General features: G+C 41.5%; 1 protein-coding gene across 1 annotated transcript; it reads left to right on the top strand.

The window, feature by feature from the left end:
- The first annotated feature begins 44 nt into the window (after positions 1–44).
- POLR2M (RNA polymerase II subunit M) lies at positions 45–9,639 on the top strand. The gene is made up of 4 exons (XM_006744120.3): positions 45–299; positions 2,398–3,045; positions 5,488–5,692; positions 7,435–9,639. The coding sequence occupies exons 1-4, from the start codon at positions 187–189 to the stop codon at positions 7,579–7,581; spliced, it is 1,113 nt and encodes a 370-aa protein (XP_006744183.1). The 5' UTR covers positions 45–186; the 3' UTR covers positions 7,582–9,639.
- Positions 9,640–13,883: the final 4,244 nt, after the last annotated feature.

Genomic DNA, 13,883 nt, shown 5'->3' on the forward strand with positions numbered 1-13,883 from the left:
TTGCCTGTGTCTGTTTCCGGTGTTTGAATAAAGCTCGATTCGGCTCGAAGAAGACCTGTTCTTCCGGGAAAATGGCGGCTCCCGCTCGTGCCTCGGAGTCCACGCCGGCAGCGGATCCGGCGCTAGCAGCGGGGGCTGCCGAGGAAGCCGAGTGCCCGCCGCCTCGCCAGCCTCAGCCCCCGCAGAATGTCCTCGCTGGCCCGCGGCTTCGAGCCCCAAGTTCCCGAGGACTTGGGGCGGCGGAGTTTGGCGGAGCTGCGGGAGATGTTGAAGCGCCAGGAGAGACTTTTGCGCAACGAGTAAGCTTGGGTCCCGCCGAGTCACCGCCAGGCTTCTTCGGTTCGGTCTCCCTGGGACGAGTTCCTTCCCCTCCCCCACATCGGGTTCCCTTCCCTGGAAGGTGACCTTGCCTCAGTCAGATCCGTTCCAGTCCCGCCGGCGAGTGGACGGCCTCCAGTCGCAAAGCGGACCGCGTCCTGGTTTGGCACGTACCGCGCGCGGGTGGAGATGGTTAGCGTGCTGAAAGGCTGCTTAAGAGTTTCAGCTGTTCCCTTAGCTCCTTGTTGGTTTTAATTACCCGGCTACTGAGACGGTTCCCTAAAGGGAGGGTCTGTATCCTAAATCCCTGTGTACCCCCGCCCCCCTTGCCGCCCATGTCGTGCCCAAAACATCTTTGTCAATTTCATTTCTAGATCCTGTTTTTACGGGACCTGTAGGAAAGGGAAAGAATGGGACATAGAGTGGTATATTAGACAAAAAGTTTGCCTCATTCAGCTGGCAGACTTAAAGACTTTATCAGGGGAACAATATAATGAAAGTGAAAGAAGCTTAATTTAGCAGCGTGGAAGGAATGAGAGAAGACAGCTGGAGGACATTTTCAGAGAAGTTCCCAGCAGGGGGGTTGTAGAAGGGTAGTTGTGGGACTGGGAAAACTACATCAGGCATGGAATAATTTGGATATGTATTTGAAGGAGATGGCTGAAGTTTCCAGCTTGCATAGAGAACCACTAATAACAGAAAAATTGGGGGAATAGCTCTGAGGTTGATTTTACTTAGGGAGGGGGTGCTAAGTTGAGGGAAGAGTTAATTACATGTACTTAAAAGTTGGAGAAGGTCATGAGGATCCGGAGAGAGAAGGCTGAGAACATACAGGAATCTCAACTGGAGAGGGATGTTAATGTTGAAACTGTGGGAAGGAATGTAAGTGCGAAAGAAAGAGTAGAGAGCCAGAGGTGTAATCTTCGCTCCATTTCTTATATGAATAAAGAACAGAGAATCCGAAAGGAACTTAAGTCATTCAGCAAAAGGGACAAATGACCATTTGGGAGCTTTCTAGTAGGGACAAGTACTTTGACTTTGTGAGAATGGGTTTTTAATCTATAGCAGCAAATTAACTTTTTGGTCTAAGGACCCCTTTATACTGTTAAGACTTCTGAGCATCCCAAGGAGCTCTTGTTTTATGTATGTTAAATCTACTGATGTTTATTGGTGTGTTAGGAATTACAGGTGAGAGGGGCACCTGGGTGGCACAGTAGATTAAGAGTTCCACACTTGGTTTCCACTAAGGTCATGATCTCAGGGTCATGAGATGGAGCCCCCAAGTTGGGCTCCACGCTCAGCAGGGAGTCTGCTTGGGAATCTCTCTCCCTCTGCCTCTCCTACTTATGCTCTCCATCTCTCTCCCTTTCTCAAAATAAATAAATCTTAAAAAAAAGAAAAGGAATTACAGGTGAGAGATCTTTAAAACACAAGAATACACATGATGAGCCATCAGAGCAATGATATATCATGTGGCCTCTGGAAGACTCTGCTGTATCCATATAAGAAAATGAGCATGGAAATGGCAAATAATGGCTTAGTATTATTATGAAAATAATTTTGACCTTGCAGACCCATCTACTTCCCCTCCCCAGGAAGGTCTTGGACATCACACTTTAAAAACTGCAAATTTTGGGGCGCCTGGGTGGCTAAGTCGTTGGGTGTCTGCCTTTGGCTCGGGTCATGATCCCAGGGTCCTGCTCGGCAGGAAGCCTGCTTCTCACTCTCCCACCTGCTTGTGTTCCTGCTCTCGCTATCTCTCTGTCAAATAAATAAATAAAATTAAAAAATAAAAACTGCAAGTTTTGGAGTATATTATAGAGTATTATATGCTTAAGATACTTTTGCTGAAATTCTAATTAGACAAATGAGGGGTATTCCTTATTCCTGCATCCCCTTGTTTTTTTAGGGTATTTAGATAATGACTGTTACTTCATTCCTGTTTTGAGGCAGTTGGAAATCAGATTTTTGACTTAAAGATAGATATTTCTCCCTTTGAGGATAATGCTTTGTCTTTATATCTTAAGTCTTAAAAACATGGCTCTAACAGATACATGTCTTTTTTCCCCCATTTAACAGAAAATTCATTTGCAAATTGCCCGACAAAGGTAAAAAGATCTCAGACTCTATTGCCAAACTGAAAGCTGCCATTGCAGAATGTGAAGAAGTTAGAGGAAAAAGAGGACTGTTTCATCCTGTTAGTTTAGACTGTAAGCTAAGGCAAAGAGCAGTTGCAGTTGTTGATGTGGACACAGGAAAGGCCCAGAATTCTGACCAGATACTTGATACTTCATCACTAGTTTGTGGCTCTTCCTCTGTAAGTAGCATCAAGTCATCTAAAACCACCTCACAACAGCGGGGACTTGTACAGCCTCCTCCGGAAGGCGATGAAGAGGCTCCAGAGGTTGAGTACACCGTAAGCATATGCCCAACTTCCAGCAGCAGGGCCAGTGCGCCTTCCTCCTCCGAAGCTAGTGAGCGTCTCCCTCAGCATCAGGTTTCAAGGCAAGCAGAAGATAATTCGAGCGGCTCTGACAACCTGTTTATTGATAGGTTACAAGGGATCACAATTGTGGACTCAGGTGAAGAGCACTCAGAAGAGGACTGGAGTGCTGAGAACGTGGCAAGGCTTGGTAGTGGGGCCCAGAAGAAGCCTCATTTCATGGAAGTGCTAGCAATTCGAGCCAAAAACCCGGTGCCCCCACCACATAAATTTAAAACAAATGTGTAAGTATTATCAGAAACAGGCCTGTCACAGGAACATACCACCTGTTAAACTCAAAAAATTGGAAGGATGCTTTCAGATCAGTGGACTTTGTGTGGGACCTACTTGTAGTTAGCAAAGAGCATATTGTGGAAACAGCCTGGCTGGAATGGAGGATGCATGTTGACAAGTACTTTAGTTTTTAGCCAAATAATTGAACAGGTTTCAAATAGGTGGAGTATTAAATTTCAGGGTGCTTAGCCAACATTTGATATTAAACCCAGAGTTAGAGAATTTATTATGACTATTTTCCACAACAATTTTTTGGTATGCAGTTCCCCCTTTGATTAGACTATAAGCTAAAGGAACAGCAGCTTTAGAAGCTGATAGACTTGTCAGCGAAGAATATTTGCTCACTATAGGTAAGCAGCTGGTGCTGGGGTGACACAGAAGTAAAGATCCTGCTCCTCAAAGAGTTCAGGATCTAGATGAAAACCCAAGGCCTACACACTTGGAAGAACCTTGAACTGTATCATAACAACTTGAGGGGGAAGGGAGCTGAGAAGGGGTTAAACTGAAAAACAGATTGAGGCAGGAGGGGTAAACTAACCTTGCTTCTGAGTTCCTTGTCATAGTTTTGTTTCTGAGATCTCCAAAAAAAAAAGCTTTTTGAAGAGAAAAGAATTTCCTTTACTTGTACGCAGATGTAATGTTCACAGCAGGGAGTAGCCAGCGTATTTAGCCTACCTGTCTGTATTTACCAGGAGGTGACATCATATACAAAGTTGAGTCACCACTGCCTTTCTTTGAAAAGCCAAGAACCTCTAGTTAGAAATGCCTAAAACTTTCAGAGAATTATTATAAAGTTTAAAGTTTAAAACTTTAAAGTTTAACCCTGCCATTTTTTTTTTAATTGAAAATATTTTATTTCTTCTCTATAGAAAAACCAGGATTATATTACACTAATTTTTAGGTAGGAATAAAAAGTAATCTTTGTACTCTTGATGTTCAAAGTTAGTAATCTCCCCATCTTGTGTGCAGTGAGGCGTATTTCCTCGCCTCCAGGAAGACAAAACCAGAAGCGTCATCTAGTCGATCAGAGGATACACTGATCCTGGTTCTTTACTGTGGTCATTTAGCTGGAAGTGGCAGTGGGGAGAGCCAGATCCTCCTGTGCAATTAGAGCAGATCGGGAAAGGCTGGGCCTGGACGAGTGTGGCCTGAGGGATTCTGTGCGTGAGCAGCCTTTGACTCCTTTTCTGCTCTTCCTTTAGCCTCCTCCATGCCCTTGTGGCTCCGTGTACCTGGGTGCTAGTGGCTGCCCCTCACCTCCCTCTAGCTTAGGTCTTTCCAGAGCTTCGGATTTGCATGGCCAGTTACCTATGAAACCTGGCTGTGTGGGTGTTCTGTGGCACCTCACATTTATCATGTACAGCATAGAACTCTTTATTTCTTCCCATGCTGACTTCCTCCCATATTCCCTAAATTCATAGTGCCACCACTTTTTTTTCTCCAAGGTGTCTTGTGCTTCATCTCCATATCTGCTGGCTATAAAGACCGACATAATACATTTTGTTGACTTTCATCTCTAATTCTTGTTTTCATCCTCCTGTCAGAGTGAAGGCTCTCATCCCTCTCTTGGGCTATAACTGGCCTGTTCTGGACTCTAGTCTTAACTCCTCTAGCCCATCTTCTCCATTGCTGCTAGAGTGAAATTCGTACGATGCAAATTTGAACCCATTACATAGAACTCTTCGCTGAGGACTGGGCCCGGTCTACTTGCCAGCCTTATCTCGCGGCCTTTCCTCTACACCCCACCCCCTGAACTTCCTTTGTGCTGTACCATGTTGCCCCTCACTCCCAGCTGGGATGCTCTCCTCCCCTCATTTACATGGTGAGCATTTATTATTCTAAGACTCCTCAAAGTTCACTCTTAAAGCTTTTCTGACAACCTCCCTGTCTCCCATTAGAACCAGTGGTTTCCTTCTTTATGTTCCAGGGTACCAGTATGTATAGTACGTATACCACCTCTAGGTAGTGTTACACGGGTGGTATTATGTTGCACGGAAGCTGTTCACAAGTTTATTTCCCTTTACTGGACAGCAGGCCCCTTCGTGCATGTTCTTTGAATGAAAAGATGGAAAGATGGCTTCAGTTCAAGTGTAAGGTTGGAAGAACGAAGGATAATGCAAAGAGCCTATCGGTCTACCTATTTGTTAAAACAGTGGATTGTCCTATTACTCTCCACAAAGGTGCCGGTTTAGATACTCCCCATTTCTGAAGTAAAAATGTTTAAAAACAGGAAAGATTTTTATCTATGAATATAAATATTGGTAAACTCCTTACTATTATCTTTGTAGAAGAATTAACTGCTAAGGTTAAAGGCCGCTTCTGTGTGGGAATGTTGTAAATGTGTCTATAAAAAGAAACAGTGTGATGATACAACAGATTTTTCCCTCCTTCAGATTACCTTCACAGCAAAATGATTCATCTGGTCATTGGCAGAGAGGAGGGTCTCCCGTCTCCTCGGAAGAAAGGCGGCTCAGGGATAAGAAGCATCTTGATGACATTACAGCAGCCCGGCTTCTGCCACTTCACCATATGCCCACACAGCTGCTCTCCATAGAAGAATCTTTGGCACTTCAGAAACAGCAGAAACAGAGTTATGAGGTATTTAGAGTTTTAAATGTTTCTTGTCTCTGTTAGATGCTGCTAAGTCAGAATTTACTCCAGGAAGTTCAAAGAGGACGGGACTTAATAGAAGGGTGCTCGAGAAATGGTCAGCTCATGCCATTCGCTCTCAGATGTGAGCCTCTAGTTTTCTGAGAGTCTTGAAGTTGCTGGATCCGCAGGACACAGCTGGCGATGATCATAGCTGCGTGCAACAGCAGAGCGGTTTTTGCCAGGAAATGTGGGGAGACCACTGCAGAATTCCCCAATCTCTTAAAGCCCGTGCTGTCAGGCTAGTAGAAGCCTTGCTTCTCTCTCTTCCACCTTGTAAGCCCCATGCAAGACGTTCTCAGTGGTAGACTCTAACCAAGAATCAGGGAAATGTTTCCAGGTTTCTGTCTCCTGCTGGACAGGGAAGAGCGTAACATTGGAGGAGTAGTGTGGTGTTAACCAACAGACATTTGGACACTAAGCTTAAAAGCACGATATGCAGGCCCTTGTGAAGACAGAAGAATCGCCTGCTTTTAGTGACTTAATTTAGTATAGCACTTACTTCAAAGATCTGGGAGTTCTGCATAGAACCTTAAGCGTGTATATGGACAGTTTGTGTACAGAATAATGAGATGGGAGAAAATAGGTGTGAAGACTGGAGGGAGAAAAGAAAGCATCCAATATACTTAGATAGTAGTAGTTTGAACCTCCCCGAAAATAGCAGCTTAACTTCCTAGTATTGCTTAGCTAGATTTTAATCAGGTACTAGACACCGGTCAAGACAGAACTAGGCTGTTATTCAGCCTTGGCACATGGATTGGCATTTTCAAGGCACTTCTTTTTAAAAGCCATTTTTCTTCCTCATTGTCTAGTTATGACTACACCCTTGGTTTTTAAATTGTCACATGATCTTAAGTGCCTGTCGTAAGATATCTCTAGGTTGAATTCAACTCCTTCGAAACCAGGTTCCTTGGCAGAGTGGTATTAGCTCCCACTTCATTCCTACCTACCCAGAATAATCATGGCCGGAGGGGAAGGACACAAAGACGTTCAAGTTGTAGGGGCAACAGCATGAGAAAAGCGAAGAGCCAGATTAAAAATGGGCATTGCCACCTGCCATCAGTCAGTGGTCCTGTCCTTGGGTGTCTATGAGCATATTGCCAGTGTCTAAAATTTACTTGGACTTTCTGTCATGTAGTAATTTTCATGGGAACTTAATTTGGAGACGGATAGTTGGCTTTTTAAAAGTATTGGTTTCTTGATTTCATTGTGACGTTGAAATGTAACTCTCAAGCCTAAAAGCCGTGATTTCATCTAGGAACGAAGATTTTTTTTAGAGAATCAACACAGCATTAATGATTTTTGACATTTGATAGTTGAAACTGCTCTGTGAGTGTGTATGTACACATGCATGTGTCCCCATACTTAAAAATCCGTCCACGTTTATAACTGTCATAGCGCTCAGCGGGTTCCTCAGTTTCCCACGGAGAGGTGGCGTATTTCAGTGCACTGTTGTCTGTGAATGGAAGTCTGACCATGACGGTGGCAGGCTAGTAGCCCTCACCAGCAATGTCCCCCCCACCCCCAATCTGTGGTAGGCACAGCCTCAGACTTGCACGCTGCTAGAGAGAGCACTGAGGGGAGTGGTGTGCCCCTTTATTTGCACTTCTCTTTAAATGACTTCTTATTGAAAAAATGGTAGGGAAAAGAATGTGAATGTGTAACGTTTTGCTTTGATTTTTGTTTTAAAGGAGATGCAAGCCAAACTCGCAGCACAAAAATTAGCTGAAAGACTGAACATAAAGATGCAGAGCTATAATCCAGAAGGGGAGACTTCAAGGAAGTACCGAGAAGTGAGGGATGAAGATGACGATCAGTCCTCTGGAGATGAATTCTGAAGATGGGCAATGGAATCATTGCCTAAATCTCTGCCTGTTGAGTTGTCATGATCTTATATCAGACTTTCAAACAAGTATCAAGATCGGTGTCAGACATTGTCGAGGGAAGGAATTTTTTTTAAGTTACACAAAGGTAGCTATAAAAATAGCCCAGTTTGTCTTTCAGAAGATGACTTTCATGTACTTAAGAAGTTTAATATTTGAATATTGTGTTTTAACCATATTGTATTAAAGTTTTGCAGTATGTTGTGTGTTGGTCTGATATTTTAGTACATAGTAAGCACAGTATTTTTTTCCTCTAAGCCAAATGAAGCAGGTAACTGCTCTTTTCCTGATTCTTACCTCTTTGGAATAGCATTTATTACATTTATTACATGTCTTTCAGTGAAATATTTGGTTGCCCCAGGCATCACCTAAAATGAATTAGGAAGATAAAGTTCCTTCCTTTTTCAAGTAATGGAGGGAGCAGTCTAGAGAATTTTATGCATGTTTGCATGGGGTTAATGAGGTGTATTGGATGTGAAATACCTAGGAAGACACTTAATAGAGAATTCTGAAATGTTTGTTTCCTCCTTCTGTCTTCCCTTAGGAAGAATGTTATCTTCTGATTAGGAATAGGAGTACTTTTAGTTGGTGCTAGAGGGTGGATGGTCTTTCTGGATGATCACATTTGCCTGGAGTGACACGAGGTATAGGAAAAGTCTAGGGTGACTGTAGATGAAGGGAGGAGCTGTTCTTAGGCTTGACCTGACTTGAGTTCATTGCCCTAAGAGGTGACAGGTTCAGTTTGGTAAGAGAACCAATTTTTTTTTTTTTTTAAGCTACAGTTGAATTGTCAATGCATTGCCTTTTTTCCCCCCCAAGAGGCATATATAGGCTACAGAAATCTCAGTCTCGTATGTATACACGTTTATGTAATTTTAAAGGATTACATGGTTGTTATCAGAGATTCTTTGTTTAACATATTGGAGATTTTAAACAGTGTTGAAAGGAAGAATAAAATATTAATTAGAGCAACTTCATAATGTTAATGGTGATGTTTTACGGGTGTTTAAGTTTAACTTGCTTTAAAAGAGACTTTCATATATGACATTTTCCTGCAAACAGACTTAGGAGTGCTAGGAAGGGCTCGGTTCTCTAGCATGGACTTCCAGGTACAGCTACTGCTTTCCGTCCCCCTCCCATCCCCTTCCCCCAGCACCCCTCCCCCCAGAAATGTAAAAATATACTGAGCTAACAAATATATGATTTCTGCTTTTAAAAACTAGCAGTAAATGTATTTCACAACATAAAATTATTCTTTAGAGAATAGAAGGATACACATCTGGAAAGCCAAGTAATGTGGAAGTGCTCCCATGCATGGACACACAGTCCCCTGTAGTCGGATCACCCAGAGAGCGCCTCTGTTAAGGTTTGGGTATATGCACTTTACATACTCTTCTATACGTTTCTATTTTCAATAATGCAATCATACTGTACATTGTTTCACAGTCTGCTCTATGTATGGTAAACATTTTCCATAATAGATATTTTGCCTTTGAGATAGCTACAGAATATTCAATTTTATGGGTGTGCCATAACTTTTAAAATCAACTTATTATTTAACAATTTGATCGTTACAATGTAAACTGTAAACAACGATGTGATTAACATCTTAAAAGATAATCACGTTGTACAAAAATGATTTCTTTCCAGAAGATACCTTTATAGAAGTGAAATTGCTAGTTGGGAGTATAGGTAAATTTTTGAGATTTTTGATCTACATCACTCACCACAAAGATTGTGTCCCTTCATATTCCTCCGAGCAATATCAAACTCCCAGAACTGAAAATTGCTATTTGAAGTGTTTGCAAACTGAATAATTACAGGAAAGGATGGTTTTTAAAATTTATGTTTCTTTGATTGCTTAATGAAGAGTATTTTTTCATGTTTATTGACCATTTATGTTCATTCTTCTGAGCATTGCTTATTCATATCTTCACTGAATTTTCTTGGAGAGTGTGCTGTTTTTATTGGTCTATAAATTCTTAATAATTAAAATGTCCAGCTTTTGTCCTATGTTCTTGTTTTAGTGTGTTATTTTCTTTTTAATACAGTTCGTGGTGTTTCAGTGTAGAAGTTTTCTTTAGGAGTCTACCTTTCCGGTTATGCCCGAGCATGCCTTCCCTCGCCCCAGGATGGATATGTATTCATCCTTCTTTTCTTCTGGGACTTTTTAAAAATTTCGCTTTTATACTTAATTCAAAAGGAAATTTTTAATCCATCTCAAGTTTATTTGGGGATGCTGCATAAGGTAAGATTAAATTTTTGCAGGTAGTTGACCAATTGGGTCAATATTATAAACCACCATTTCCCCACTGATTTGTAATGCTGTCATTAATAGAATATTAAATTCCCACGTATCTTGTGCTGTGGGCCTGTTTCTGGGCCTTGTAGTTTTTCCTGCACTATTTTAATAATTATGGATTTAATCAGCATTAATATTTAGTATACAATTTCTCCCTCATTCTTTTAAATTCTGTCAAATATAACCTCCAGAGAAGTACACAAAGCAGGCGTGCAGTCTAATAGGTAAAGCAAACAGCAATGTAATCACAAACCAGATGCGGAAAAGCTACTGCCAGTACTCTGGAATCTCCCCATGGCCCCTGTGGATACTCTTATTTATCTACTATCTGAGCTAACTACTGTCCTGACTTAGAGTAATACTTCCCCCGCCCCTTTAAAAAAAAATGGTCTTACCAGTTATGTATGCAATAATACGGCTAGTTTGTTTTGCCTACTTTTGCCTTATAAAAATGGAACCCTACTGTATATGCGTTTGGTGTCTTTGACTCAACATTGCTTATAAAATTCATGTCACGTGGGTATCTTTTGTTCATCTCGTTGCTGTGTAACGTACCACTCCGTCAATCCCACTTTAGTGTGGCAAGCACTTCTGTGATATTTTCAGGTTTCGGCAATTATAAGCAATGCTGCAGTGAGCATCTTTGTGCACATAAACATTTCTGTTGGGTATTTACCTAGGAGTTCAATTGGTGGGTTATAAGGTATGCATATCTTTAACATTTAATATTCCCACCATCCCGTCTCCAGCATGTATGAGAGTTCTAGTTCACTAACACTTGATATTACCAGACATTAACATTAGCCAGTGTGATGTTTTGATAGTAGGCCTTCATTTTAGTTTTATTTTGCATTTCCCTAATTAGGAATGGCTTTGAGCATCTTCATTTACTGGTCATTGGATTTCTTCTTTTGAAAAGTGTCCATTCAAAACTTTTGTTCATCTCTCTATTGTGTTTGTGTCAGCTGTCCTTTTCCTCACTGATCTGTAGGATGTATTCTTGATACTAATTATTTAGCTATATTTGTCGTAAATAACCTCTTCCTCTCTGGATTACTTTTCATTCCTTCATGGTGTTTTTGTTGGACAGAAATTCTTAAAGGCAAACTTACCAATCTTTATGTTTAGTGTCTTTTTTGAAAGAATCTTTCCCTATCCTGAAGTCATGAAAATATCTTTTTTTTTTAAAGATTTTATTTATTTATTTGACCGAGAGACAAAGAGAAGGAACACAAGCAGGGAGAGTGGGAGAGGGAGAAGCAGGCTTCCCGCCGAGCAGGGAGCCCGATGCAGGGCTCGATCCCAGGACCCTGGGATCATGACCTGAGCCGAAGACAGACGCTTAACGACTGAGCCACCCAGGCGCCCCAGCAGACATGTTTTCATCTGAATTGCAGGTGAACAGAAGTTAACTATTTAAAATAAATTTTTAAGGAAGGAAGACTTCACGTTAAAATTAGGTTTAAAGTAGGAAAATAGAGTGAATCTGTGGTCATGAACTCTTACCGTCAATTTTCAAGTGATGATGTTAAGGGAAGTGCTGAAGTTTGGGGCTTAACCTGAAAGGTGGGAGATGTTGGAGGGTTAGTCTCATTCTATACAGTCACCTCTAAGATAATTTCACAGCACCTGTGTCCAGTCCACATCACATTCTCTGGGGACCCAGGAGGTGTGTGAGTCAAGGTGGAAGGCAGATAGCTTATGGGATTATCTCTCCTGTAACTGGGATGTTGCGGTGATTTGCACAAGGTCACTCAGAGGCAGCCGAGAAAAGAACCCAGCCCTCAAGACTTCTGGGCACCAGACTGCATGACCTTGTGCACAAACCCACAAATCAAAGCTGCATGTGGGCTTTAGAAAGTGCTAATGCTAGGTGAGAGCTCAGATTACTCTGAGGGTATTTGTCATGTCTCTATGACTTATGCCACAGAAGGGCTTTTGTTCTGATAATTTTTGTGTTTGGAATGTTTTGTTTTTAATCATCTTAGAACTGTATGACCCCTTTGGTCACTGCTGGGATCTTCACTCTTCCCACCTCACTCGACACTTGGCTGCGTAAAACTTTCTAGGAGAAGAGATTCGAGGCAAAGTGACCTCAGGTATCCTAGGCTTTATTCAGACGAGCGGATAAAATCTGGTAGTTCGCCCTTTGCAGGCTTCAGGACAGTTTGTAATGCTAAAAAGAAAATAAAGTTGTCAGGAAAAAAAGGTTCTGTCTTTTGCCTCTGCTAAATAAATAAAAGGATTATATATCCTGCCTTAATGGAGAGCATATAGTCATCTACAAAATATGGCAAATTGCATTATTGACTAGCTCCTTGACAGGGAGGAGAAACTGAAAGCTGCTATTTTAATTTCTGGCTAAAGTGAGGGAGCTTTGATACTGGGTGGATGAGACAAACCTAGCGCCGGGTAATACTGAACCAGAGCCAGACCACAAATCAGAAGCAATTCTGAAAGCGCAGCATAAAAGCCTGAACAATTAAATATGATCTATTACTTCCCAAATGATTTTAGAAAACTTGGAATAAAAAAAAAAAAGGCGAAAAAGAGGGTAAGCCACTGGAATAGCATTAGATTATTAGATTTAGGATTTAAATGCCACTATTTCCTCTGAATCCGATGGGAAGTTATGCGCTCTCCTGACTATTAAGTCTGTAAGATGAGGTCAGCGACCCCTTATCTAACGTATGGGGTATGTTTTGAGAGAACAGAAATTTCAAAGTGTGGTCTTTAGAGAACACTTTGGGGCCTAAAAGAGATTCTATATGAAAACCTTATTGTAACGATGGTAACAATTATGATCGAAGTAGTTTGGGGAGGTACCTTTTGGCATATGAAGTAAAATGTTTTAAAATCACCACCATATGAAACTTTTAATTTAGTGTTAAAATTAACTTGAGAACAATAGAGACTCCCTAAAAAGGCTATTTTGACAAGGGGAAATTAGGACACTGAGCTAAGGAAAGCCCGAGCTTCGGATGGAAAATTTTCTCATTATTAAGGCAAAAGAATGAGAGTTGTAAATCAAGCCCTTATTCAGAGCACACAGAAACGCTTCTCAGAAGACGGAGACCCAGATTGGTGCTTATAAATTCTGTCCGAAGATATTGCTAGTAAATACATCACTGCTCCTAACCAGTACCACATATATTTGTATTAAATAGCTCTTCTAGGGACTGTGTGGTAAAAACGAAGGCGTATCTTCTATTGATTAGATTTTTAATAGGAAGGATTTTTTCTCCCCTTCAGCTATATTTAATAGGGTCAAAATGCAACACATGAGGAAACTCACTGACAATAGAAGGCTAATCTTATCTCAACTTAGGATCTTTAGTTCTTAGGGAAGGAAGCAAGCTTAAATATAATTTGTTCCACATCCTATAAATAGGGAAACTGAGGCACAGAGAGGCACAGAGATGTGCCTATGGTGTGCAGCTGGTTCTAATAGAGCCGAGTCTTTCTGCCCTAGCCCCGTGTTCTTTGCTTAATGTGGAGTCTTCTTGTAATTAATTCCTTAACACATTTTTGCTAAGTGACAAAAAAAGCACAGTGCCAGGAATGTATTTTCTACTTCTGAAACTACAGAAATGTTACGTAGTCTTAGGTAGCCTTACCTATTGCAACTGGGTTCAGTTACTATAATTTTCTTAAATAAAAATGGATAATGTATATTTTAAAAAGTGACATCAAAGGGATAATGTACTGCTCGTTATATTTATGACTCTCTTTCCTCTTTGCTGCCTTTTTTTTTTTTTAAGATTATTTGAGAGAGAGAGAGAGTGAGCATGTGGGGGGGAGGGGCAGAGGGAGAGAATCTCAAGCAGATGCCCTGCTGAGCACGGAGTCCCATGTGGGGCTTGATCCCACAACCCTGAGATCATGACCCGAGCTGAAACCAAGGGTCAGACACTTAACCAAGACTGTGCCACCTGGGCACCCCCACTTGGTTTGT

The sequence above is a fragment of the Leptonychotes weddellii genome, chromosome 9 (assembly GCF_054177405.1).
Source record: "Leptonychotes weddellii isolate Sample4059 chromosome 9, ASM5417740v2, whole genome shotgun sequence".
Taxonomy (NCBI): domain Eukaryota; kingdom Metazoa; phylum Chordata; class Mammalia; order Carnivora; family Phocidae; genus Leptonychotes; species Leptonychotes weddellii.

Bases quoted from the DNA above. Each gene is read 5' to 3' on its own strand.
- POLR2M (XM_006744120.3), top strand. From the start codon at position 187: ATGTCCTCGCTGGCCCGCGGCTTCGAGCCCCAAGTTCCCGAGGACTTG. The intron at 300-2,397 runs GTAAGCTTGGGT...CCCATTTAACAG, and splicing joins GAGAGACTTTTGCGCAACGA to AAAATTCATTTGCAAATTGC. The intron at 3,046-5,487 runs GTAAGTATTATC...TCCCTCCTTCAG, and splicing joins CATAAATTTAAAACAAATGT to ATTACCTTCACAGCAAAATG.